At 36.9% G+C, this 24560-nt stretch overlaps 1 protein-coding gene across 18 annotated transcripts in view; it reads right to left on the bottom strand.

Annotated features, from left to right (window-relative positions):
- The window catches only part of EPB41L2 (erythrocyte membrane protein band 4.1 like 2), a 109327-nt gene that overhangs the window by 4060 nt on the left and 80707 nt on the right, over positions 1-24560 (bottom strand). For 3 of the 18 annotated variants that reach the window (XM_059842088.1, XM_059842089.1, XM_059842090.1), the window contains 11 exons: positions 23663-23835; positions 21977-22158; positions 17564-17626; positions 14653-14799; positions 13174-13278; positions 9281-9334; positions 8512-9072; positions 6583-6705; positions 5992-6090; positions 3843-3923; positions 1100-1238 (listed from right to left, as the gene is read on the bottom strand). In XM_059842088.1, the coding sequence (XP_059698071.1) occupies positions 1131-1238; positions 3843-3923; positions 5992-6090; positions 6583-6705; positions 8512-9072; positions 9281-9334; positions 13174-13278; positions 14653-14799; positions 17564-17626; positions 21977-22158; positions 23663-23835 (1696 nt within the window). In that variant the 3' untranslated portion in view covers positions 1100-1130. Of the gene's footprint in view, positions 1-1099; positions 1239-3842; positions 3924-5991; positions 6091-6582; positions 6706-8511; positions 9073-9280; positions 9335-10064; positions 10431-13173; positions 13279-14652; positions 14800-17563; positions 17627-17859; positions 17893-19793; positions 20442-21976; positions 22159-23662; positions 23836-24560 lie in introns of those variants that run through there. The other 15 variants (XM_059842108.1, XM_059842091.1, XM_059842101.1 and 12 more) reach the window with 15 other exon arrangements.

Below are 24560 nucleotides of genomic sequence, written 5' to 3'. Positions count from 1 at the left end.
TTAAAACACAAAATGTATTTCTTTTACCTTATCTGCCCCTACATCAACATTGATCAATCAAGTGCATATTAAAAGCTCAAAGCTGTACTAAGACAATTTTCCTTGAGATGTTCCAATAACACCACTGTTCTTCTATCTAGATAAAGAGGCTGATCAGTAAAAAATCAGAGGTCTCCTAATGAAGGTTTAAACCACTGGTTTTTACATTTCTTTATAAATCTCTCTCACTGATATACGCATTTATCCATTAACAAAACCTTTTTCTTGAATCTGAATCTACCGTTTACAAAACCATCAAGTTTGAAAAAACCCGAAGCTCGAGTCTCATACCAACAGTGTGACAAGCACAGGAAATCTGAAGCTTTACACCCCCAAATGGTTACAGAGCTCTAAGACATTAGTCTATAATGAGTGCAAGAGCAGATTTATTCAGTGTTCATCCTGCTCTTTCTATTGAGTACATGAAGGAGAACCATATTGTGTTTTTTTCTTTTTCTCAACCTAGAAAGGAGAGCCTAATAAACTACCAGGACTTCAAACAGTTTTTTTCAACTGATAAAAGGCTTTAAAACTTGAGCTTCCAATACATTTACCTTCTTGCCTGGGAAAATGATAAAAGGCCAAAAATTTCAGTGTGTTTAGGATTAAGGATTAGCTGACTAAACTGAAACGTCAAAGTGTGTCCTTTCACTACTGAAAACTACACAGACTTCCCACTAAACAAGCAAGATGTTAGGCAAGAACTATAACTGTGCAGGTAAACAGAAAAGTGTGACACATCCTTCATATTTTGCAGAAATAGCCCAAACCCACTTTAATACAAACTGTAACAACTTGACCAGACATTGTAGAAAATGCTGTGAGAGTAGTGTGACAAAACTGGGAGACATGTATAGGAACATTTGCAACTGAAATTGATGTCAGATTAGACCTAAGATTAAAATTCTTATACTAATAGTCTTCTATTAGCACCTGTTTTAACTCACCCTTCTGGGAATCCCTGTCCTAAAGATGCCCCACATTTCTCAGCTGAAAAGACATGAATGCAACAGCAAACTGATGCCACATTTTCCTTTGTTAATTATCTACATAAGCTTACCTGAAGTATTTGCTTGAGAGCATTTTTGATTTTAGTCTTCATCTTCCTCAGCGAGTTCAGTTTCTTTGTGCACCACCACTCTCGTCACAGACATGTCAGGGTGCTGCTCTTTGGCTTCTTTGATTGCCTGTGCCAGGGCCTGCAAATGTATTTGAAATATGGAGCTTCACAAAACCAAGAGGACATTCATGTGGGGCCAGAGAATGGGAGAGTACCTTTGGAAAATTTGGTTATAATTTTTCAGAACTGTAAATTCCTGAACCTGAGATCAAAGGTAAAAAAACCAACCAACTCCCAAACCAAACCAATTCCCAAAACACAAAACCCAAAAGAAAGAAAAAAAACCCAACAAACCCCACCATGTAAAAAATTTATCAAGATTTCCAGGAAGTAACAAGTAACCAAGTAACCATAAAGTTTTAAGATAACTTTCTAGTTCATCTTAGGTAAAAAAAAAGGGCATCTCTATCCCAGAACTTTTTGAACTTCTGCAAAGGATCTAATAAATACACTGTAACAAGAGTTTAAGATAGTACAGAAAAACACGAGTGCCCTTCAGTTTCCTGAACAAAACAGAAAGATACTTTGGAATGTACACTAAGTGTGGTACTGAAACTCTAGAATAAGATTGTAACAAATTTCTCAGCACAAGAATCCCATTTTTCTCCTTGTACTAGTTTAAGAGAAATTTCTCTAGCTTCATTCCGGGAAGTGCAAATGCAAGTATCATTCAGTTGCTTATAATCTCTCCCCATTTTAATAATTTTTATCATTTAAGAGATGTACCAATATACTCAGTTGGATCAGATGACCATCATAAGTCCCTTCCAACTGAAATGTAATATTTTATTCTACCTCATAGTCAACCACATAAGAGCACATTTTGAATCATCACAGGTGAAATAGCACCTGGGGCCTTCTCTTTCTTGCCCACATCTTAGTGCACATCTTATTTCAGTGAGCTGTATTATTGCTGGAACCTAACGTAAGAAAAAAACCAGAAGACATGGGAAGGTATTCAGAAGCAACAGTTCACCTTCCACCTCAGTTCCAAATGCAACTAAACCTCCCCCAAAATACTAGAAGGAGCAAGAAAAATAAAATGCAACGAAAAGGTTTATCTTAATTTAGAAAAGTGACTATTTCCTAAGCTAGCTACAGGTATTAAGTGAGAGAAAATAAAATTAACTCTGAAGAGAGATTGAAAACACCAGCATTAGGCACTCTACTATGTGACACTGAATTTAAAATCCTATTAAGGGAGTATGCACAGGACACATAATGTGCATTGGTACAATACTGATGTTTGCTGTTTATTAGCAATCAAACTATAAACAATGAAAAAACCCAAAGACTCTATCTGGTAAATTACAAGTAATACAAACATTCATATTCTGAAACTCGACACTGAAATATTGCTTTCCTATTGAAAATTGTTTTAGTAATATAGGGAGCTAATAGACAAAATAAAAAACATCCAGCATGTAGTTTGGGCATTTAAGAAGCTTCATATTCACTTAAGAAAATGTGGTACATATTTCTTAAATCTCTTAAAAGCTGCTCACTGCTGTTTTAAACTTTGGTGATTAAAATTGAATTTTGTACTTCCTCTTTTTATAATTTCATTTTTTACTTCATTATTCACTTATCACAAATTAGAGAAGGGTTTTGAGAATTCTCTGGTATATTAAAGCTGTTTTGTGACCTTTTCAGACATTTGAAGTGCACTGAATGTGTGTCAAGGCAAACAAGATCCATCCATGCCTGATGCTAAGCAGTCCTGTCATCTAATTATGAGTTTCAAGAAGAGATTCAACTTGCCAAAAGACACTTCCTGGACACAAATCAAAATGTGAAAATCAATTCCTTAAAAACTGTTACTATACCACAATTCAAAAGTTAAACTGGACCCTGTTATGCTGATTTGAGAAGCCTTCACGAAGTTAGAAATATTTTCATCACAAGGCAGGCTTTTCCATTTGTATTAACCAATGATTGTTGATTGCCTTTGTTACTATAGTTTCTTAGAAGAAAAAAAAGCCTGTGTAATCATCACTACAAAGACTAGATGCTTTACTTTTCTCAAATATTTTCCTGTGTAGTGCTCAAATTCAGCCTTATTAATTTGGCATGTAGAAGTCATCTTAACCTTAGTTACTAAGATATTGTAAAATACTGCTTTAGTACTGATGGAGATAAAAAGTACTTAGAATTACAGCAGATCAACACTTACTTTTGTTACACATAATTCTACAAATACTGGCCAAAACCTCATTTTTAAATTCAAGCAGTTGATGTTTTAATGTATTTGAAAGCTTTCAATCAAAATGAGCGCTGCATTCAGATGCTGCTGAAAGAATGCAGTAGAGATTCCCATCTATCCAGATCAGTGCATCAAAATAAGATTATTTCAGTAATGTTTTTCCTCCCAGTACAAAAGCTGCACTAAATAAACTGGGTCTTTTCCAAATAGAGTAATCCCTCTAAAAATAGCAAAAGCCCATTCACATGATCTATGATGCAAATTTACAAATGCTGTTTTTCTTTCACATATATTTAAAAAGGCTTCTTAATAGCAAAACACAACTGCTTAATAACTATGACACAATTAACAGTCTCAGGGTCTTTCTCTATAGTTTTATTCAATTTTTCTACCTTTCTCTTACTTCAGATTTCTGAAACATCATCTAGATCTCACCAGACTACAAGCCCCACATTTTAAGTCTTAAGTTTGCATACTCACCTCATCGTGGTCAATATCTGCATCTCCAGTAATGACAATGCGCTTCTCAATTCTCGTTTCTGATACTCCACCTTTCACCATCTACAGATGTCAGAAAAAAAAAAACCAAACAAAAAACATCCCTGTAATTATTGTGTATTTCCACAAAGCACAGCCTTCTGTTCCACTGAAGCAAAGAGATTTCTGTGTCTGAGTTGCAATTAGTAATAAATGTGTTCAGTGCCAGATCATCCTCTCCTTTTTCAGCTATGCAGTTGGTCACCTTCTAGCAATTGTTAAACTTGATAAAAATCAAGCAATAGATGATAACTCCTGTTACTAGAGCCCATGTTTGGCAAACTGTAATTCCAGCTTCTTCTGCCATATAAATCTGGCAACATGGAAATTCCAGGAGTCTTTTATTTCAACCCATCTATCATGGGCCTCTCCAAAGTGATAATCCTATGCCATTAAATACAAAGATGATCTGGTTTGCAGTTCTGTCATTCAAGGACCTTCACCAGATATTTTCAACATATTTCACACTGCTGAGTTTTGTGCTTTTTTTTCTTCACTTATTATTCCGAAGAAGTGATTATATGACTAAAACACCTCAGTTTATAAAAACATTCTCACAGAAATAACATTATTTGCCATTCAAATCAGCCTGAGTATGAGAAAAGAATAAACTACTACTTAAGATATATTGACCAGTGAAGAGCCAAGATGACTCTGTTAGGAACACCATTAGAATATTAAAACTATTTTGGAAGGTCTCTTTATCAGTAATGAACAGTTTGCAATGTAAAATAAAAAGTCAGCTGAGAAAATTCAAACAATCTTGTTACTGACTCTTTATCATCAATTCAAAAAACGTAAGGATCTGCTGTATCATGGCAATTCCAGTAATTTTTCAGTAGAAGACAAGACTGAAACCATTTTCTTTAATTGTTCCTTCCAAGAAGCAAGACTATTTGACATCTGAACTTGACAAGAAAATGTACAGTTCCAGTCAAAACTGCGATTCAATCAATTGAATAAAGATTTTTTCCTAAAATGGTGGTGCCTTTAACATTCCCAAAAGATCTGAAAATGATCTTTTGACTATTCTTTATAACAAATGTATTTTTAACATACGTATTTTTAATTCTGAGCTTACTTTATTTCATGTGACTCACTTTCTAACATTATTCTTCCACTATCATTTTGTGCATATGACTTTCAATCTTCAGAATATTTCAATCTTTAGAAAATATATCCAGTGAGCAGTGAATTATTATTCAATTCTGTCATGTTGTAAAACTTCCGTATCTTGGAGGCAGGGAGAGAATCCTGAATTCACACTTTGTTTCCCTCTTCCATTTTTCTTCACCCAAAACAATGCTTTCTATAATTTTTTTAATAAAAGATGCTAAGAGTTCAAATAGGAGTTGAAAACTGTGCTATTTAGGCATGCCTAAAATTTGACAAATATTTACATAAATTAGCAATAACAATAATCATCATCATGCTTCGGTAGTTCTAACACGCTCTGGCACGAAACATTCCATGTTTCATGTTTTCCATGAAACAGACATGATGTCCTGTTAACGCTGAGTTTTCCTTTCGTTTCCAAGCATGGAATGCAGAGGAAATAATTCAGCATCCAAACATCCTTGCAAAGTAATCTGATGGAATATTCTGTTTTTAAGTATACCCTAAATTTAGAAGCACAAGGATGATGAACACAAAGTCTGGGAAACATTGTTTCAGCTCATCACGGTGTCATTAACAGGTCTCCTGTGGACCTCAGACAAGTTAGTTACACTAGCAAAGATTCCGTAGGATGTCAGTGGGTGAGGACAGGACTGAACCTGTAAAAATTTAATTACATGCTCACTTGTCCAATACTGAAATAAGATCTACATGAACTACTGAAAAACCACTGATCATATTTTTCCCCCTGTCCATGTCCTATTCCCAGATATTCCTGTTTATTCATTAGGACTTCTGTCTTCAAAACCTGTACAGAAAGATTTAATTCTCACACATGCCTGGAACTAGTCACTTCCATTTCAAGTTAGTTCTCCTCCATGAATTAGCAGATATACAAGAAACTTCATGCAAAATTGTATTTTGAGGGTCTGGTGTCTTTTTTTATTAATTAAGAAAGACATGAAATATAATTTACCTTTGTGATGTGCGTAGTTGTGGTAGTGGAAATGGACTCTGACGTAATCGTCTGTGCACTCACCAGCACGCCAGTTTCACCAACAGCATTGCCATCAAGCTATAAGAAAAAAATGTATCTTTGTATACATTTCCTCCTTCGTTTTCACAGGAGGAAAAGCTAGTTTTCCTACTAAACACATTCTTTAATTCAGCTACAACTGAAATCTAAATAGAAGTCAGCCAAGTTTACAGAGTCAGGCAAGGCTGTTATTATGGCCCATTCCTATGGAGAATTCATGCTCACAGTTAATGTGTTCCTTTCAGGGGAAATGAGATATTTCAATCAAGTTTCCAAATCTTAAAGTAGAGTTATACTTTTGCAGTCAGCAAAAGTATAACTCTACTTTAAATCTTTATATAGCAAAAGAAAATTAGAACTTCTTAAGTAATATGGTTTTGTAACATTTCACTTTTCTAATTTGTAGCCAAAGTATATTCTTATCTGCTAGGAAAAAAAACTACATGCTTTGAAAAGCATTTTTGGACATTATCTACGTTGATCTACATAACTGTAATAAAAATAAGATTGCAAACAAACCCGTCACCATACCTGTGAAGATTCGTATGTGATAGTTTTAGTTTCTGTTTGAACAATTGGAATTTCTTTAGTGGAGATTTCAGTTCTCTGCGTGGCATCTGAAATGGTTACCATCTCTGTTTTCACTACTGGAGGCTGTGATGCAAGAAATAAACAATCAATTCAAAAGACAGAAGAAGTTTTGTAAAGTGGGCCAAGAAAACACAACCAAAAAGCTCAAGAAAAGCGTAACAAGATAAGTATTTGGGACTGACTTCCCATACAAAAGCATGCAAAAATAAGCAAAATGAAATGAAGATTAATACATCAGCCCTCTAGGATATCCAAAACATCTAATCTTCTAATAACCTTGTCAAAGTTCAGAGTTTCAGCCAACAGTAAATACCAAAGAGCAATTGCTAAAACAAAGCTGCAACACATGTACAAAAAATGGGTAAAAGCATCACTAAGAAAAAATAAAAATCTTAGTTTGCATAAAGAAATTGACAGCTAGATCAGACAGATAAACTTTGTATTAGAACTAATCTGGGAAAATACCTATCACTCCTCAGTCTGCAAATCAGGACTAGAAATTCCATAAAAGTTTAACTTTTTAATACGTATTACTTCTGGAAAAGAAAAGCTTTTGCAAACTGGATTTTAAGCAGTCGAAGTTTTTCTCTAAGTCAATGACTTCTTTTGACAAAGATTCTAAAATGCTACTTCAACAATTTAAACTAGTGGTGTTCTCTGCAATATCACAAACAAAGCAATTAACCTGGGGTCTGCAAGCTAGTGAACTCAGTACTTATGTCATTGGAGCAGATTTTCATTAGATTTAAGAACTAAAGCCTTTTGATATTTTTCTAGACGCACCAGCTTATATCTTATATTGATTTTGAATACACACAGGGTAAAATCCCAGGAAAAAAACCCAAACACCCTTTCATGCTTGCACACACAGCAGCCCTTTTTCCCCTTTCTCCAAACTATCTACGCTGTTAGGAAGTGTGGGAACTTGCAAATTTTAAAAGTCTGATAAACTAATTCTTTCACATCATTAATCAGAACAGCTCTGTATGCAAAAGACAACAAAAGAAAGAATGTGAGTTGTTTCAATCAAAAAAGTGAAGAAAAAAAACAAAAGCCACCATTACAAGGACAAGCAGGTAGAGGACTACAAAAAAACTCACCAAACTGGTGAAAAACTCAGGAGAAGATCATGACAAATTTATAAAGACATACATGCCTGACTTTCATTTTTTCCCTTTCTGCTTCTTTATCACTTGCCCACTTGACCTTGTTTGGCTTAAAACAACTGGTTGTGACAGGAACTCATGCATGCTTCCTAAGTATCTACTGCACTAGAAGACTTCACAGAAACATTGTGCTATGAGCCTCACCACTTAACAGTGCAGTGCTCTCACCTCTGCAATTTCTAGCCATACCTATTCTAACCTACAAATCCATAACGTTTTATTGAAGGAGGGGAAAAAAGGCAAGAAAAGAAGCGAGTACGGGGAAAAAAAGGAACAAAAATTTCTGACAGGTACTTTCTAATTTCAATTTGCAATAGTTTTCCAATCACAATTATATGTCATGGACTTGTCAAAAACAGCTGACAAATAGACAAGACAAGACTTAAAACACTGGAAACACGTAAATAATAAATACACATTATGTATGTGCATATAAAATACGGAGGAGATAAAAAAAAGAGATCTCAGTCTTCGGAAGGTTTGCCTTTACTGGTGATTTTCACTCAGTTCTAGCAAAAAGTCAGAAACCATAACTGAGGGAGACAGAATTTCACTGCTCATCAATGGTTTCCCCTTCCAAATGATCTGAATCTTGTTGGATGCCAGAAGACGTGGAGGAATAGGAGAAGAAGAAAGGCAGGTATATTTTCACCCCAAGAAATACCTCTGTTCAATCTAGTTGTCATACTGTTCTACCATTTACCTCAGAACAACAAATTAATTGTGGTGCAACATCAATGTCAACATGAGACACATCTCCATTGAGTTTCAGCTGTTCCTCCTCTTTTTCTTCACCTACATCTTGCTTAATTTGCTCTGACAAGTTCTTCTCTTCTGTAGCTACAGTAACTGTATTTTCCTGGACCAAATCTTCAGCTGTAACTTGTGTGCGCTCAACTGGTACATTTAGTTTACTGCCTTCGGGTATGGCTTCCACGTGCTGCGTATTTTCTTCATGTTCTTTCCTTTTCATGTCTTCCTCTTCTTCCTGTTCTTCCCTGATGACTTCCTCAATTGCCCTATGATGTGGATGGTATTCTCCCACCTCTTCATCCTCACTCTCACTACTACTGCTGCTGCTGCTACTATCTGATGGCAATGATGAAGAGTCCTTTTTTGACACGTGCTCCACCTTACATGTCTCCCCAGCATCAGTGGCAACTTGCATTTTCCCTTTGTTGGTTTCGTCTACGACTAGTGTTTCTTCTATCCCAAACTCTGCCTGCTTCTTCTCCTCCACTATGTCCAGAGTCTCATGTGAACTCTGCACAAAAAACATGGATGAGGATAAACAAAAGAAGAGTATATGAATAAATTAAAATGATGAAAATAAAATTAGCCAATAGCTGGTTCATGTCATATGGAAGACAAAAGATGATTGTGATGGTTAACTGAAAAAAGAAGGAAGGAAAGAATGGAGATGGATTGGAAGAGTTAGAGCCAAATTTAGTCACGGAAAAAATCTGCAGAACCTTATCAGCATCGCTGACTCCAGTACAAGGCCCTTCTGCTCTGGAAGCATGTCTCTGTGAAACAAAAAGCAATCAGAGGACAAGAATCAATGCATTACCCTTTTCAACAGTGCAACATCCTCCAAGCAAGCTTTTAAGAATGCGTACACATGATACTAGAGAGATGCTACATATTCACTGCAAGATGCTAGTTGCCTTACACTTCATCTAAATATTCAATCAAAAGTAGGTAAGAATTATGGAAATTACTATTGGTGTAAGAATTGAATTATGAAAGCCTGAAAATAAAAAAGCATGAATGTACTAGCCAGTGATGCTACTGAGGCAGTTATTTCTCTCAGTTAAATCAGGAATTAGGAATAAATAATATTAAACAAAAGTAAACAGAAAAAATAATGCTCTACTACCAGTTTGCCATAATTTAACAAACAGTAAAAGGGCATTATTGCAAGGTTTTATTAGTTATTTGTCTTTGGTCTGTTACTTTATGCAACTTAATAGAAAATGAGAGGAAGACTGCTTAGGGTATTATGTTGTCAGAACAGCAAGACATGAATACAAAAGAAAGTCTTATAAGAATTCAGTTTGGAGCCAAAAGGATGATATTAAGTCAGCTTTACTAGTATTTATTTATTCCATAACGAAAAAATTACAGCTAGCTGAAAGCCCGCAGTAAATGATGTATTAGGGTGTCAGATTTTTTTAATTGAACATACATTTAGCAAACAGTCTGAAGCAAAATTAAGAGCCCAAATGAAAAGAATACAAAAACCAACACACCATCTGTGACTTAATCCTAGCTTTTATTGCCGTTTACCTAGCGCATCACCTACGGAGCATAAGCTTAGCCAAGCACTGATTCTTCCCTGCTTCTGGCGTGCTGCAGATGCAGAGTTATGCTCTGAGGCAGGCACGCCGCTCTAAGGCAGGCCGGGTCGCACAGGAGCAGCCCGGACCTGTCCCTGTCCCTGTCCCGGCGGGATCCGGCCCCGCGCCCGAGCAGCACCTGGGGCCCCGGCGCGGCGGCGCCCGTCTGCTCCCCCGCAGCGCCCTCTGCTGGCCCCGGGCTGGCGGCGGCGAAGGGCCCGCTGGTGCCGGCGCCGAAGCGCTCCTTACTAAACAAAATGGAGGTTATCTCCTCTTCCAGGCTCTAGACGGGTCAGAGAAGGGAAAGGAAAGAATTAGACAGCGGCGGACGGAGCGGCAGCCACCTACAGAGGGAGAGGTTTGGCAAGAGAGAGACGTGACAAAGGCAGCGGCTGGGCAGGAGCAGGGACACGGACAGCGGGGACAGCACAGCCGTGCGCTGGGGCTGCGCCTCCGGCACGCACAAGACACCGTGCGAACGGAACACATCGACATTTACACACCGACATTAACACGGACTTCCCAAACAGCGCAGTCTACTTAGCTGGTAACTCCGTATTTACTACTGGGGTTTTTTTCCCTTTTAGAATCCATTTCTGACACCTTCTAAAGCCCAGCTGGATCAGAGCTCTAAGGCTGTCAGACATATTTCATTAGAATACATACCCACAGCGCTGAAATGTTAAAATATTTCTTACTTGTTTATAACAAATTTTATATATATATATATATATATATATATATATATATATATATATATATATATATACTTAAATATCCTAAGCGAATTAATGTTGATTAAAAATCTGTTTTCAAAAAGCCTTTCCCATTTCAGTGGGAAAACTTGTATTTTTCAAACATACATGAAAGGTGACACATTGCTTTAAAGCAAATGTTCATAATCTGGTCTATTTTCTGTAGGGCTATAAATCTGTATGGTTAAGCAGACTTTGAAAGTTCACGTGGGTACATGCCTCTGAAAAGGCTACAATTCTTTATTCCAGATTTCATTCCACAAGCTCAGGTAAGAAGTTAGAAGTAAAAGTGGTTAAAATAAAAAGCCAACGACGTACAAATACATAACACGGACATAACACACGCGTTGACACCATTTCATGAGACACATTTCAGCCTTCCCGAAGGGCACTGCAGAGAATCATGCCAGAAGCAGGCTCCAGAGGAAAGCCGAGGTGCCATGCACACAACTGCAGCCCTGGGGACTCCCCGTGTGAGCAGTGATGGGGAGCGTGACCTGACAGAGGTTACACCGTGCTACTGTAGGGACACCACAATGCGTATGGCATGCAGAAGAACAGAAAAGGGAAAAGAAAAAGAACCCCTAACTCGGCTTTTAGTTTTCCTACACTAAAATTCAAAGTTTATTTCAATGGTGGCTAAGAAGAATTAACATGAATGTAAGTTTTTAAATCTGCCTTCATGCAACATTGAATATCCAACAGGGGAATGTGTCCCTTACCCCTGCTTTCTTTCCCTAGATTACTCCACCCAAGAAACATTCATCTATTAACAGATTACATCAAAAAGCAAAAATGTTCATGATCCTCTTTTGATTGTACTCTGGTACCTTGTTTTCTGATCGCTCAAAGCAGAAAAAAAAAAACACCAAAAAACCTGCAGGGGAAAAGCAAAATCTTTTTGTGGTAGGTGGCCTGACTGTGTGCATATCTCTCTATCCCTGCTCCCCCTTTTATATATATATATATATATATATATATATATATATATATATATATATATATATTCAACTTTTTGGATTCTCCAGTTTTTTAAAATGAAAACCCCAGTCACACAATTTTTTTTGATAATGTAACCCCTGTTCTCTGAAGCATTTAATAAAAAGGATTAAATTTATAGATAGAATTCATTAATTTTGTATCAGCCTGTGTTTAAATTCCTGGCAAATTCTTCTGGTAAGCAGTCATACAGTCTAACATGAAATACTGTTTACAAGCTGTGGGGATGGATTAAAGAAAAAAAATATTCTGGGTATCCATAAAATAGAAATATTTCTCCTATTTGCAATACATATCAATGTGTCAGTTTTTGTTTAATTAAGTCACAGATGCTGTGCACTTGCAGGAGAATGGTGGATCTAGAAGTATAGTGACACAAATGAGATGTACCCAAAAGAACATTTCTAGGACACGGACAATTACTTGTAAGCATTTTCGCTGAAGCAAAAGAAGAAGAAGAATATTAGCAGTGGTATCCCTGCTTAATTCTCATCTATTATTCAGCTATCCTAAAGGATAGGCAACAGGCATCCATCAGCAAATAACTCAGGATGGAAACACAGTTCCCCAAATGTCATATTTATATATGTTAGTGAAATAGGACTGCCAGCTTCACATTAACCTAATAGACCAAAAGTGATGTAAAAAAGCAACATCACAATTGCTACTCATCATCACTATCACACTGCTACTGGTCCCACTGGTTAAGTGCTTTTCATTGCATAGATGTAATCAGGGACAAAGCCTTCCTCTTTTCCTTAATGAAAAGAGAGGTACAGAAGTGCAGACGTTTTCAGAACAAGTTGCTTTTGAAATGAAGCTGCTTACGCAGCATTACTGATTTGAATAATCATTACATAGTGAACATACAAAGCAAAAGTTCTTGTGTGAAGTGTCAACTGCAAGCAATTATTTCCGTATACAATGAAAATACATGTTTTGCTGTCATCCCAGACACATCAAATACAGTAATTTTCCAGTATTGAACAGTAATGAAACACTGGGTTTCTTTTCAGTGGCCATTCAGAACTTTATGGTTTGCTTGATGTTTAAGTAAAACATTGCTGGCGTTCATATATATGTGTATCTATACACATATACACACAGAGATCCTGGTTTACAACTCAACATTCTCCTTTCAGTATTGGCTTTAAAAAGTTATTTATTTCCTTCAAGGGGGAAAAAAAAAAAAAGAAAAAGAAAGAAGTGCCCAAGCCACCAAGCTAGCCCACAGCAGATGCAGCGAAAAGCAGCAGGTTTCAGGGCAGCCACCTTATCGGTTTCCTCTGGTTTTGCTCCAGCAATCCATGGCATTGTAATCCATTGTTTCTCCTTCCCAGGCAGTGTTTTCACTTGGAAAATGTGGTCTCCTTTTTTCTATTTGGTTTTCATTTTATAAAGCCAGTGTAAATCAACAAGCAATGAGACAGACATACACTATATATAAACATAAAACCAAATCATCTGGAAGTGACAGAACATACTAGATAAGCAAAAAAACCAAACCAAACCACCAGATATAAAGTAACTTGCAGGGGCCTCAACTTCAAGAGAAAGAAATCAACACAGAAAATACACACAACCACATAATGAAAATTAACTTACACTTTTACATTAATGTCTGTTTCAACCAAAAATCTATTTATAGTTATTAAATGAATCACTGTGTCATGAATGTTTGAAAATATGACCAACATTTGAGCCTGTGCATATACCACTATAGATAGAAATATTAAGGTACTACTCAGAAATTTGAGGAATTTCTTGTCAGTAACCACAAATTAACAAAGCAAAGAAGTGATGCACAGTTGGTTGCTGTGTTCTCTGTATGGACATACTCACAGTTCAGATCGCTTACAGATCTTACTGAAATAATGTCCTATTATCAAAAATAATTTTGTAGCACCAGGCCTGCTTAATTGAAAGTTCATCTTTCTGTGGACTAAATGAAAGCTGAAGAATTTAAGGGGATAGGACAGCAATACATTTAAGGAAGGAAAGGTGGGAACCATGGTGATAGACAAGGACAACGGCACAACAAACTGATTTCTTTGAAAGACCAATGTACTCATCTACTGTATGAAAGAAACAGTTATTAACCCAACAGAACTAAAATTTCACAATAGCATGAGAAGTTTGGCTAGGTTTCTTGCTACAGGCATTAAGGGTTTTATATTTAGAAAACTGTCTTCCATACTGCTGTTTCAAGGTTCAGTCAGAAAGGAGAGGTAGAGAGAAGTAGATAAATTCATTTTACAGTCTTTTAAAGACTAAGATAGGTAAATTTTAACAACTACATTAAATGTGTCCTGAAGTCAACGCTGTAAATTAACTGATCACATAAAGTCCTTCTGAAACAAAACACAGACCGTGTGTGTATTTATGCACAAGCTGTCTATGAAGAGATAAAGATACAGAAAAGGAAGGAAAATGATCACTGAAGATTATTTCTATCAATCTGTGTAAATCAGCGTGAAATTTAAAATATCCTTAACATACAGGAAAATGCTGCCATCGCTTCTGTTTTCTTCTAATTCAGTTGTTCATGTAGAAGAATAAAATTCCACCCACTCTTTAAAGTCAGGTCCAATAGTAATGGTAAAAAAGTTAATGTATAAACAAATATTATAGTATAAACAAATATTACATCAGACAAATATAAAGTGTTAACCTGAAGGACAAACTGCATTTGCTGTATGACACGGAGGGTTGTATGGGAAGGCATGCAGACAGGTGTGTGCAGTGACATACCCCTTGTGTCTGTAGGGACAGAGGTGTGATACGCCGCTTTTCCCACTCATTTGGGCGTGGTTCGGGTGTGGATTCCATGAAATTGCGCTTGAGCTCACTAATGCTAGCCTGGTGTTTCAGTAAGTCGTCCTGGGTCTTATCCAGGTCCTAGCAACCCACAACATAAAACAAAGTAGGACAAAACACGACAACAAAAGCAAACTTAACTGAAAAAAAATAAAAAAAAAAGAAATAGAAGCAGCCAAACCAAGAAAAGTGCCTTGTGTCTGAAATGGTGACCTCCTTTGTAGTCCCTCAAAATAAAAACGTTTAAGACTATAAGGGACCACGATTTTCTGGTTTTGTTTTTGTAGTGAAGGTCTTACTCATGCACTGTTCCTTCCATATTTTAAAGCAAAGGAAAATAATGCTGTACATGGTTTTGGCAAAGAGCTACTTTCATCGAAAACATGACACTACTAGTCCTTTTAAACAATAATTTCCAGGAGCTGTTTTTTTCACCTAAAATTTGTAAGACCAGACACAAATGTTTCAGGATACTGCACAGTTAACATAACTGAAGGTAACTGTAAGAAAGAATAGTTTAACTGAAAGAGCACAAAAATGCATCTTTTTTGATATTGCAAGCTCCATGAAAAATACTTACATCTGTGAACACAATACTACAAGGCCAAATATGTAAGCAGCTAACACCTGCTTAGCTTTAGAGAGACAACATCATTGTGCCTCCCATGCAGGCTTAAACTTACTGGAAGAATCAGATTTAAAGACTTAAAACCTGTTACCTGCCAATTCTACTTTTAAGAACCTGACAGTAGACAGACAAGTAGGAATAGTTTTTGTGCATGCCAGTGCCAAGAAAATGAACTAAATTGCACCTCCACAGACCAGTGCCAAAGAGGACACCACAGTGGGAACTGGATTTTCTCATGACCATTGAGGCCAAACATGCAACAACCTGCAACACCTGCAGATCAAATAACTACAAGGTATTCTTTCACTTTGTACCAGCTACAGGGCAGAAGCAAAGTTCAAGAGCTATGCCAAAATGTAACTGCTCTAGTAACCAGACAAAAATATATATGCTTAGCTTTCTTATGAATTCATTGTCTTCTAAACACAATGGCTGGGATTTGGTGAGAGAAGCAGATTTCCCCCTGCTTTCACATTTGTTCTCCTTCCAGCATTCCAGGTCTCAAGAAAAGCCCATGTTGCTTATGCTCACTCTCACACAAGAATAGCTTTTCAGTAGTATTCTATAGTTATATTCCAGTTTAAGCCTCAGATCCACTTTTAGTAAAGAACTAAAAGATGGAAGATTGAAATGAAATATTATCAATGAAGTTATAATTATTAAGGTAGTGTTGTCAAAATAATGTAATCAGAAATAATTATGTAGGTAAAGAATCTAGATTTTTTAAAATACTTTTTAGCAGAATGTTCTAAAATCTACCATTTAGGTAAGGATTTTTATTGTCAGTGATTGCAATCCAAAGACGCTTCACATTAAATCATGAAAAACCCACACCCCAAACTCCATAGTTTCTCATTTCTTTTCACTTGCATGCTCAGCCCCAGTAAGGGTTTGGTGCTGCACATCTATTTCCTAACCTTGTGGATAAACCTACATACATTTTGAACATTTGAACCTCTCCCCTTCTGGCAATTCTGTAGGTTTGTATTGTCACAGGACCACTTTTCATCCTGGACTAACAAATGAGACTTTAAAATACGTCCCCCTGAAGTTTGTAATTTCTGAGTGAAGTAAAATCTTATGCCAAAGGCATTCTATTATACAACTGAAGCTTGTAACAATCCCATCAGTATTTTAAGACCTGTCTTGGCTTGACACAAGGCACATTTCTTGGACTTGATCAAAGCACAGTTATGCAATGCACACTTTCAGTGCTTCAGTAAGTTATACACAAGCAAAGTTTCAGTAGTGATCAAAAAGCCATAAAACATTAGTTGGGTTACTGCAATCCACACATCTTCTTATTACTGAACAAAACAAATTATTTTTTTTAAAACTGGTTTTGTGACAAAGGGAATTATTTATAGCCCCATCTGGATGAATGAAATAAAGACAGCAGTAGGATTTTTTAAAATATCTTCAGTTACTAGCTGAAGTTATTAACCACAAGTTAAATGATACTAATAATAACAACAGTGACGGATAAAATAATTGAGATCAGCAATCTATACGAAAGTTCTTATAATAAAAAAATCTCTACTTCAGTCACAATGCACTACACATTAACATACTGTTCAAAGCTCTTTGCTGTCGCTCATCTGCAATGAAAAAACAACCTTCAAGAAGCAAAATTTACTTCCATTTGAAAAGGAAAAACCCCAGCAAATATTTCCGAAGTTATCAAAACATTCCCTTTGAATATCTGATCCTTGCATAATTTTTCAATGTTCCTAAAACCAGTGTCAGAACCAGAATTAGTTTTCTATACTTCTACTGCTTGCCCCTTACGAACTCTATTTATTCAGCTAATGTATTTGAGGAAGGTTGATTAAACTGGCAAAAGCTGAAAACTCTACTCATCTGAATATGCAAACATTGAGGTACAATGTACAAAAACCCATTTAGAATTATGAATTGCACCCATGTGTCTGCTGTATCTAAATAGGGCTATTATTCCCAGTTGCCACCTTGAAAACATTTAGCAAAAATACACAAATTTACATTCAGTATTCTAGCTGAGGTTTTGTTGTGGGTATTTTGCATTTGTTTGGTTTTTGTTTAAACTCAGAAGCTAGAATGGTAACATGCAACATTTCCAAGCCAGTTTTCCCCATGCACCTCATGCAGTGTGACCGTAACAGCCTGCAGGTGACCTCCCATCCCATGCAGCCTGGCAGCCCGTGAGAATGGAGAGTACTTTTTGTATTACATACAAACCTCCAACATTAAATTGCTATGTCTGACATAAATATTTTCCCCGTCTACTCTCAAGGAACTGATCTGTGAAATTGAGCCACATAAACAAAAAGAAAACAAAAATAAAACAAAACATAAAGAACATAAAATGGACCAGCAAATAAATAAAAAAGGACCCTTACAATCAGACAGTTAAATAAAGGAAATAAAATGGTGAGGTGAAAAGGCACTATTCAGACAAAACCCACAGCAAATTTAGGGTGCTAACAAGGCAGGCAGCCACAGCCAGGTTCAATTGCAAAAGAACAACCAAGCACCTTCTGCTGTGCTTCCTCCTCTTCGAATTCCACCTGTGCGAGCGCATGACAAATTATCAAGAAAAGGAAGAGTTAACATTGGCTTACAGACTAACACAGAGGCTTCATCTCTTTGTAAATGCTGCAAAGCGTGCTGGATTTTACAGACCTTTACTTTTTCGGCCCCAGATGTTGAAATTAAGCGACTTGGGTCTTCTTGCACCTACATTGTTGTAGAATGGCTGAAGTAATTTTTGGCATAAGTGGCATGAAAAATGGACGTTTCACACTGTGTCCCTTTCTTGCTGCACTTTTTATTGTTTCCCAGGTGGAAATTTAAGAATGAGTAACAAACAAGAATGATATGCAAAATTGGTAAGTGATTTAAATTTCTGATGGGAAATGGAATCTAATCCAGGAGTTCTTTTGGGAAAACAGTTTAGCGTTCAAGTCAAACACTTAAACACTGTATTTATGAACTGTCTTAAATTTTAGGAATGTTGTTGTCTTGGGATGAATTATTTGCACACACACACACACACCCCTTATTAAGTGAATATATTGCTTCTCACACTGCAATTCATTCTGTTGGCCATTTTCTGTAGCTAATCTTCATATCTCATCTCCAAGTATTCTGAATGCCTTAAGGAACAGCATTCTTTAAAAAGTAAACCATTTTCCCAGTTATCTTTCCACAAGTACAAATATCAACTGGTAATCTTAGGAAAAGATGCATTTACAAGTCAACACTGGGCAAATCCATAAATCTGAAGATGGATTTACTGCTCATACTGTTGCATTTTGGATTCTGTGTGAATGATGTGGTATGTCTAACATTTTTATTAATTTCTGACTTATCTGGGGTTGTATTTTCTGTAACTACACTAAAAACTCTTGATTGGATTAGGCTACGGAAAAATGGAGATCTTTAAGTCATGTTTTTCATTATTTTATACTTAGACTGGTATTATAATGGCATTGTGTCATATTTACAAGTCTTTAATATGCACATTGGTTTGGCAAACTTTGTTAAATGTAACATTAAACAGATCCACCTCCATTTTGATTCTATAATAATTGGTGTAATCTTTTCTTTGAGGATAAAAATAGAAGACCTTTTTCTAGTGGTATTGCTGTAACGTGTGCAGCGGACATAAGGAAAGGAGGCAGTTTGTCAGCCACACCAGATGATCAGAGCAACATGCTCTGGTGTGACTGAGGCTTCTGTACACTTTAGCAGTGTAATCCAAAGAATGCTCAGATTTCAGTGATATGGTCTGACATAACCTCAATCCCAGCTAATGAAAGAAATCGGTCTCAACTGCTGCTAGAGATTAATCAAAGCATGTAAAAAAAGAAAAAGTGCCTTGGACAGACTCAGCTTTGCACACACCCTTGTAGAGCTGAAACATCTGAAATCAAAACACTGATTTTAAACTATTCACAGTTTTCTGCATTCAGCTTTCAGGAATTTCATTTTTCAGATCTAAACAGAACTTCAGAGATGTGCATTCCAGTCAATGCATGCAGGAGACGGGCATTTTAAAACCAATGGACAGTGCAAACAGAACTTGCAAATAGTATCAAATAACATATCTATTGTTACACAGAGCACTTTCAGTATTCAGTTTTATGTGCTCATTAACATTTTGAACTACAATGCAAGTCCACCTGCAGCTCAGTATCTGTGGAATTCAATGAGATTATGCATGCTGTAGGAAATTAGGCAGAAAAACCATGAGCTATCTATTGACTAAAAATCCCACAATGGCAATTTTTCACAAAAGAGAAATGCTAAAAAGATACAGCTATACACATGGGCATTTGTGTATTTATATATGTATGTACAGGCATGTACACAGACACTAGGAAGTGTGCAAAACTGAGCAAGCCTCTTGAGAACAAGCATAAATGCAATGTGCAAGTGTCAACATTTAAGCAGCAAAATTACACACCTCCTCTTCCTCTGCTTTGTCATTCAGGTCATTGCCATTAGAGCTACTAAAGGAAGTCACCTTAGGCTCCAGGTAGCAGAGGGACAGAGCGAGAGGAAGGGAAAATGTGAGTGAAAAAGGAATAGACTGGAAAGCAGACAGAAGCAGGACAAAGACAAGGAGAAAAGAGGGGATGAAGGAAGGAGAGGTAATAGGAATATAGTGCTGAAGGCCAGGTGGGAGGAAAGAAATGCAAACATCAGGAAGGCTAGGAAAAGTAATATAGCCATCCTCATCAAGCAGCGAACGGAAACTAAAAGAAAGGCATCTGAAGAAGCTGAAGGAGACGCACAGCTGAGTGCTTTTGTAGTCATTTGCAGGGATTCTTCCCTCAACAGCAGGGGAGCCTCGACTAGCTAGGGGTCTCATAGATTCAAAGGTATTAATTGGTGAAGCTGTTCTGGTTTTATTATGATCTGATGTTTGTTCCATGGAATTGCACTCTGAAATGTCTGGAATGGTAAGGAGGGGCTCTTCAAAGGGATCTTCCTCTGAAATATCTGAAAGCATGTCGATCTCGGGGACAGGTGACAAGTTTGTGAGATGGGGTGACACAGAATGGATGGGCAGTGGTGATGGGTGTACGTGAGTGAGCGGAAGAAAAAAATTCTGTGCACAGTGGAAAATGAAAGCACAACAAAAATGCAAGTTTGAAGGCACATGAAGAGGGGAAAAAAGAGAAATTATTAGTTAGTGAAAACTTTTACTTAGAAGAAGGGATAGCTTTACTAATGCAATAGAAATAAAAATAAAAATCCCACTGTGTTTTACAAGCAGCCAACTTGTTTACTTCTGTGGATTATGAAAGGAACCCATTACAAATGTTTTGTTCTCAGGCTGTAAAGAACTGTGCACTTTTGAACTGCAACAGTCACTTAAAACAGATGGAAGCAGACAGACATTCAGAGCTTTGGCAGAAAGGTCAGAGGACAGTGCAGTACACGAAAGACAAGCTGGCACTTGGGTTTATAACTGTTTTCTCTAAGACTTAAAGAGAACCAGAAAGGAAAAGAAGCATCTGCACTAGGGGAAAGAGGAAAAGCTGTTCACAGAATAAGCATGTGTAACAAAACCGTACTGAACAGCTTCCTGGAACAACCTCCCGAAATACTGCCTTCCTCTCCACCACTGTTCTGGTTAAAATACTGAAAGATACACCATTTTGAAAACAAGGGAGAATCACCATTTTAGCAAGCCCAAAGGCAAAGCATAGTCATTCATTTTACCATTTTTCTCCCATAAAGAAACTGTGTGTGCCTTTTTTCTCATCTATTTCAAAATTATTTCAACTTGCCAGCAAACAAAAAAAAAAAAAAAGCAGCTGTAGTATTTGTTCTCTTCCTACATTTGGATGCAGTGGGAACATATGAACTGAACAGAGAAACTCAGCAGTCTCACCAAGACTAAAATGGGTAGCTAACTTGCAAAAATGTTTGAGGACAAAATTACTCTTTAAATATTAATTAAGTTCTTGAGAGTTGCTGAAATAGAAATGATCTCCAAGAGAGAAAGAGCATCAGATTTTACCTGGCACTTTGGGAGGAAACTTTTACATCAAATCATACAAAATATAAATTAAATTATTTGACCTATTCCCCCAGTAGCTCAAACAAACAAGACAAGCAAACATTTGCAAAGGAACAGATCACAGTACTTAACTTTTCACAGAAATCTATACCTCAACGTAGAAGTTTTTAAAGGATGAAATAATTCAGCAATGGTTACTAAAATAAATTGTTACCTATGGTAATTAAACTCAATCAAAATATACCCAACTTTGTAGAGTGTACACAACCATGGTATATTAACATTTTTATTCAAGTCTAAACAAACTAAGGAAATGAATAAAACATGATTTACCCTTTAAGACATTTTTTCAAGAACTCATGCAAGCTTATTGAACATTTAAATTAGATTTACAGCAATAAAAGAAACGCTAGGTCAGTGCCATTTAAAAGTTTGTATTCTCTTTTGCTTACATACGCTTACATTAAGTTAAACACACAGAAAGCACTTGACAATTTTCCTTTAATATTTCAATATAGTGTTTTGTATGATACTCAGAACTGATAGATACAAAATAACCTCACATGGATGCACACATTCACATGAATAAATAATTTTGGTGTGAAAGTCAGACATACCTTTCCATCCTGAGTCAATTCTAATTGTGGAGTTTTGAGTGGACTTTCATCTTCTTCTCTGCCACCATCTTTTAACTTGGCCTGACCAGCAGCTTCAAGATCAATGATTTTATCTCCAGCAGCCTGCCCTCCAGTAGCAGAGAAGTCTCTTAAAAGACTTTGGTCTGAAATACCCATGGGAGCTATTATAGAACAAAATAATTTCGGCTAATTTGGATAAGCTGAAACATTTTGGTTTTAAATCTTCTTAGGAAAAGCACTTTATGATTATATCATCAATGATCAATACAGGCTAGTATTGATACACTGTGAGTGATTAGGTATTTTTCAGCTTCTTGGCTTTACAAGAAGTCTGCGGTTCCCAATGCACTGATATGAACAGCAATGCAGCCTGTCATAAAACTTGCACTTATTATATATGGAAAAGACCCTCATGGTATCAGACAAGTATTTATCAACTTCTTGATTAGTCTTGGAAGATAAATTGAAGGTATTGTTCTTTTGGGTGTATGAATCACCATTAAAAAAGAGAGAGAAATATGAAAGAGTATTTTGTGGAAATTTGCTATTTGAGAGGACTGCTTTAATGCAATCTAGAAATAACTATGCATTTAATTGTCACAGTATTTTTCACTGGAACCTTAGCAAAACTGCACAAACAGCTCAGTGAAAGTAAGAACTTTCCTCCCTATATGCTTGCAAAATTGGAAGGGGGAAATACTAAGCATGCATACTTGAATGTAGTCAAAGCACAAAGAGAGTGAAAGGCCTTAAATTATCTTCCTCTTATTTGACTCAGCATAGCATGGATGGCTCTCTTTTTAAATAATGACGACTGGCTTAATCAAAATAGTAGTAAGGAAAAAGAAGAGAATTCATTAAATGAAGGAGTTTTAACAAATATAACTTGGATAAAAACTTAATTCATTTAGTAATGTTCTGTAATGCCTTGTCTTTACAAAGCTGAGGTGCAGAAAGTTGAGAGGGAGAGGTGTTTCTTGGAGTACCTTGAGGGATATCCTCTTTTGAAAAGTCTAAGCATCACACCAGAGACTCCTTTAAGATGCTGAGCCAAGCTCAGTTAATGGGAAATGTGGCATTTGGGATACAAGGCTTTTGGGGAGCCTCTATAAGTTCTGCAACCTAATATTCTGATCCCTTCATGGGTGGCAAATAGAGCACTTCTTGGGTATACATCACTCAGGTTCCACAAGGAAGTTTTGCTAAGTCAGAGTAACTTAGGTTGGAAGGAACATCCAGAGGTCAGCTAGTCCAAACCCCTGCTCAGAGATGGTCAAACTCGTTCAGCCTTTTCTGTTTAGAGATGCTCAGGCCAACCCAGATCGCAAAAGATGCCACAGACCAAACAATTTTATGAAGAGCTTGTAGCGTGTGCCTATGCCTTCGAAAAGGTATGAGTAGTGTATACAGATGCTACATACCCAACATAGTGAACTCCATATATCCACAGCAGTGCCACACCATTTAGGCAGTGACTGAACTTAATGTTTAGGTCACCTAACACTGTCAACTACCTAAAGTGGCTTTTGAAATTGAAATTCATAAATCTGTCAAATGACCTTTTGTCCATCCATAATGCTAACATTTCCTAATGTTGGTCAGGTCAGGGTGACAACACATAATGTAATCACAACAAACATTGAAAAAATAACTCCAGTTTCATACCTCCATCAAGGCTCCTGGAAACACGTTTGCTGGAAGTGCGTTCGAAGTACGGAGCTGGTCTGTCTATGAGGTTGCTGGCCTGTCGTGTCTGCGCCTGCGTACGGCCGCTGTAGCGGAACTTGGAACCCAGGGTCAGGAACTTCGCTTTTGGAGGCTGCTCTGGTGACAGAAGTCTGAAAGGGAAATATGAGGAAAGTCAGTTTAAAAGGCTTTATTTTAAGGAGGCAATTTGAAGCTACCTATTATACTTCAGCTTCAGTTCACAGTGTATAATTTTTGCTCTCCGAGAAAGGATTCTACTGTAAGCTCTTCAAAGACCTTTCATACAATGCATGCTATTTATTGTTTGCAGTTGGAGTAATGCTGATAACCATCACACTTTTCCGCAGTATGACTAAGCATCTGGGACTCCTATCTTTTAATGCAATCTCGGTTAAATTTTAATTTTTTGTAGAAAGCTGAAGCCATTATAGGTCATGTAGAATACCTCTCAGATCTCTCCTTAGATTGCTGCTTATAGTAAAAGCTATACATTCCACTTCCACCGCCTTTCCTATATTGTGAGGTACCAATACAGCAGCTGCTCTTCCTCAAAGTTAGGGAATAGTATCTCAAAGCTGTATAAAAGGGAGTATCAAGTGAAAAAAGATTGAGAAGACTGGAGAGTTGTTACCCAACAGCAACAAATTTAACAGTTTACATTCAGACTCTAGTTTCTGTACAGTGTCATTGGAAAAATCATATAGGCTGATGTTCGCTGGACATAAGGAGTGGGGCAAAGAAGCATATTGTGAAAAGGCTGAGAAAGAGGGTTACATGTACTGTTAATGCTGGATACGTGTGTTTGTACCCTAAGTGCTAGAGCCATTGTCAAAAGTCCAGAATGGGCTACCAGGGA

This window comes from Haemorhous mexicanus, chromosome 3 (genome assembly GCF_027477595.1).
Source record: "Haemorhous mexicanus isolate bHaeMex1 chromosome 3, bHaeMex1.pri, whole genome shotgun sequence".
NCBI lineage: Eukaryota > Metazoa > Chordata > Aves > Passeriformes > Fringillidae > Haemorhous > Haemorhous mexicanus.
Note: the sequence above shows the minus strand (reverse complement) of the source record. Positions and strands in the feature narration are given on the sequence as shown.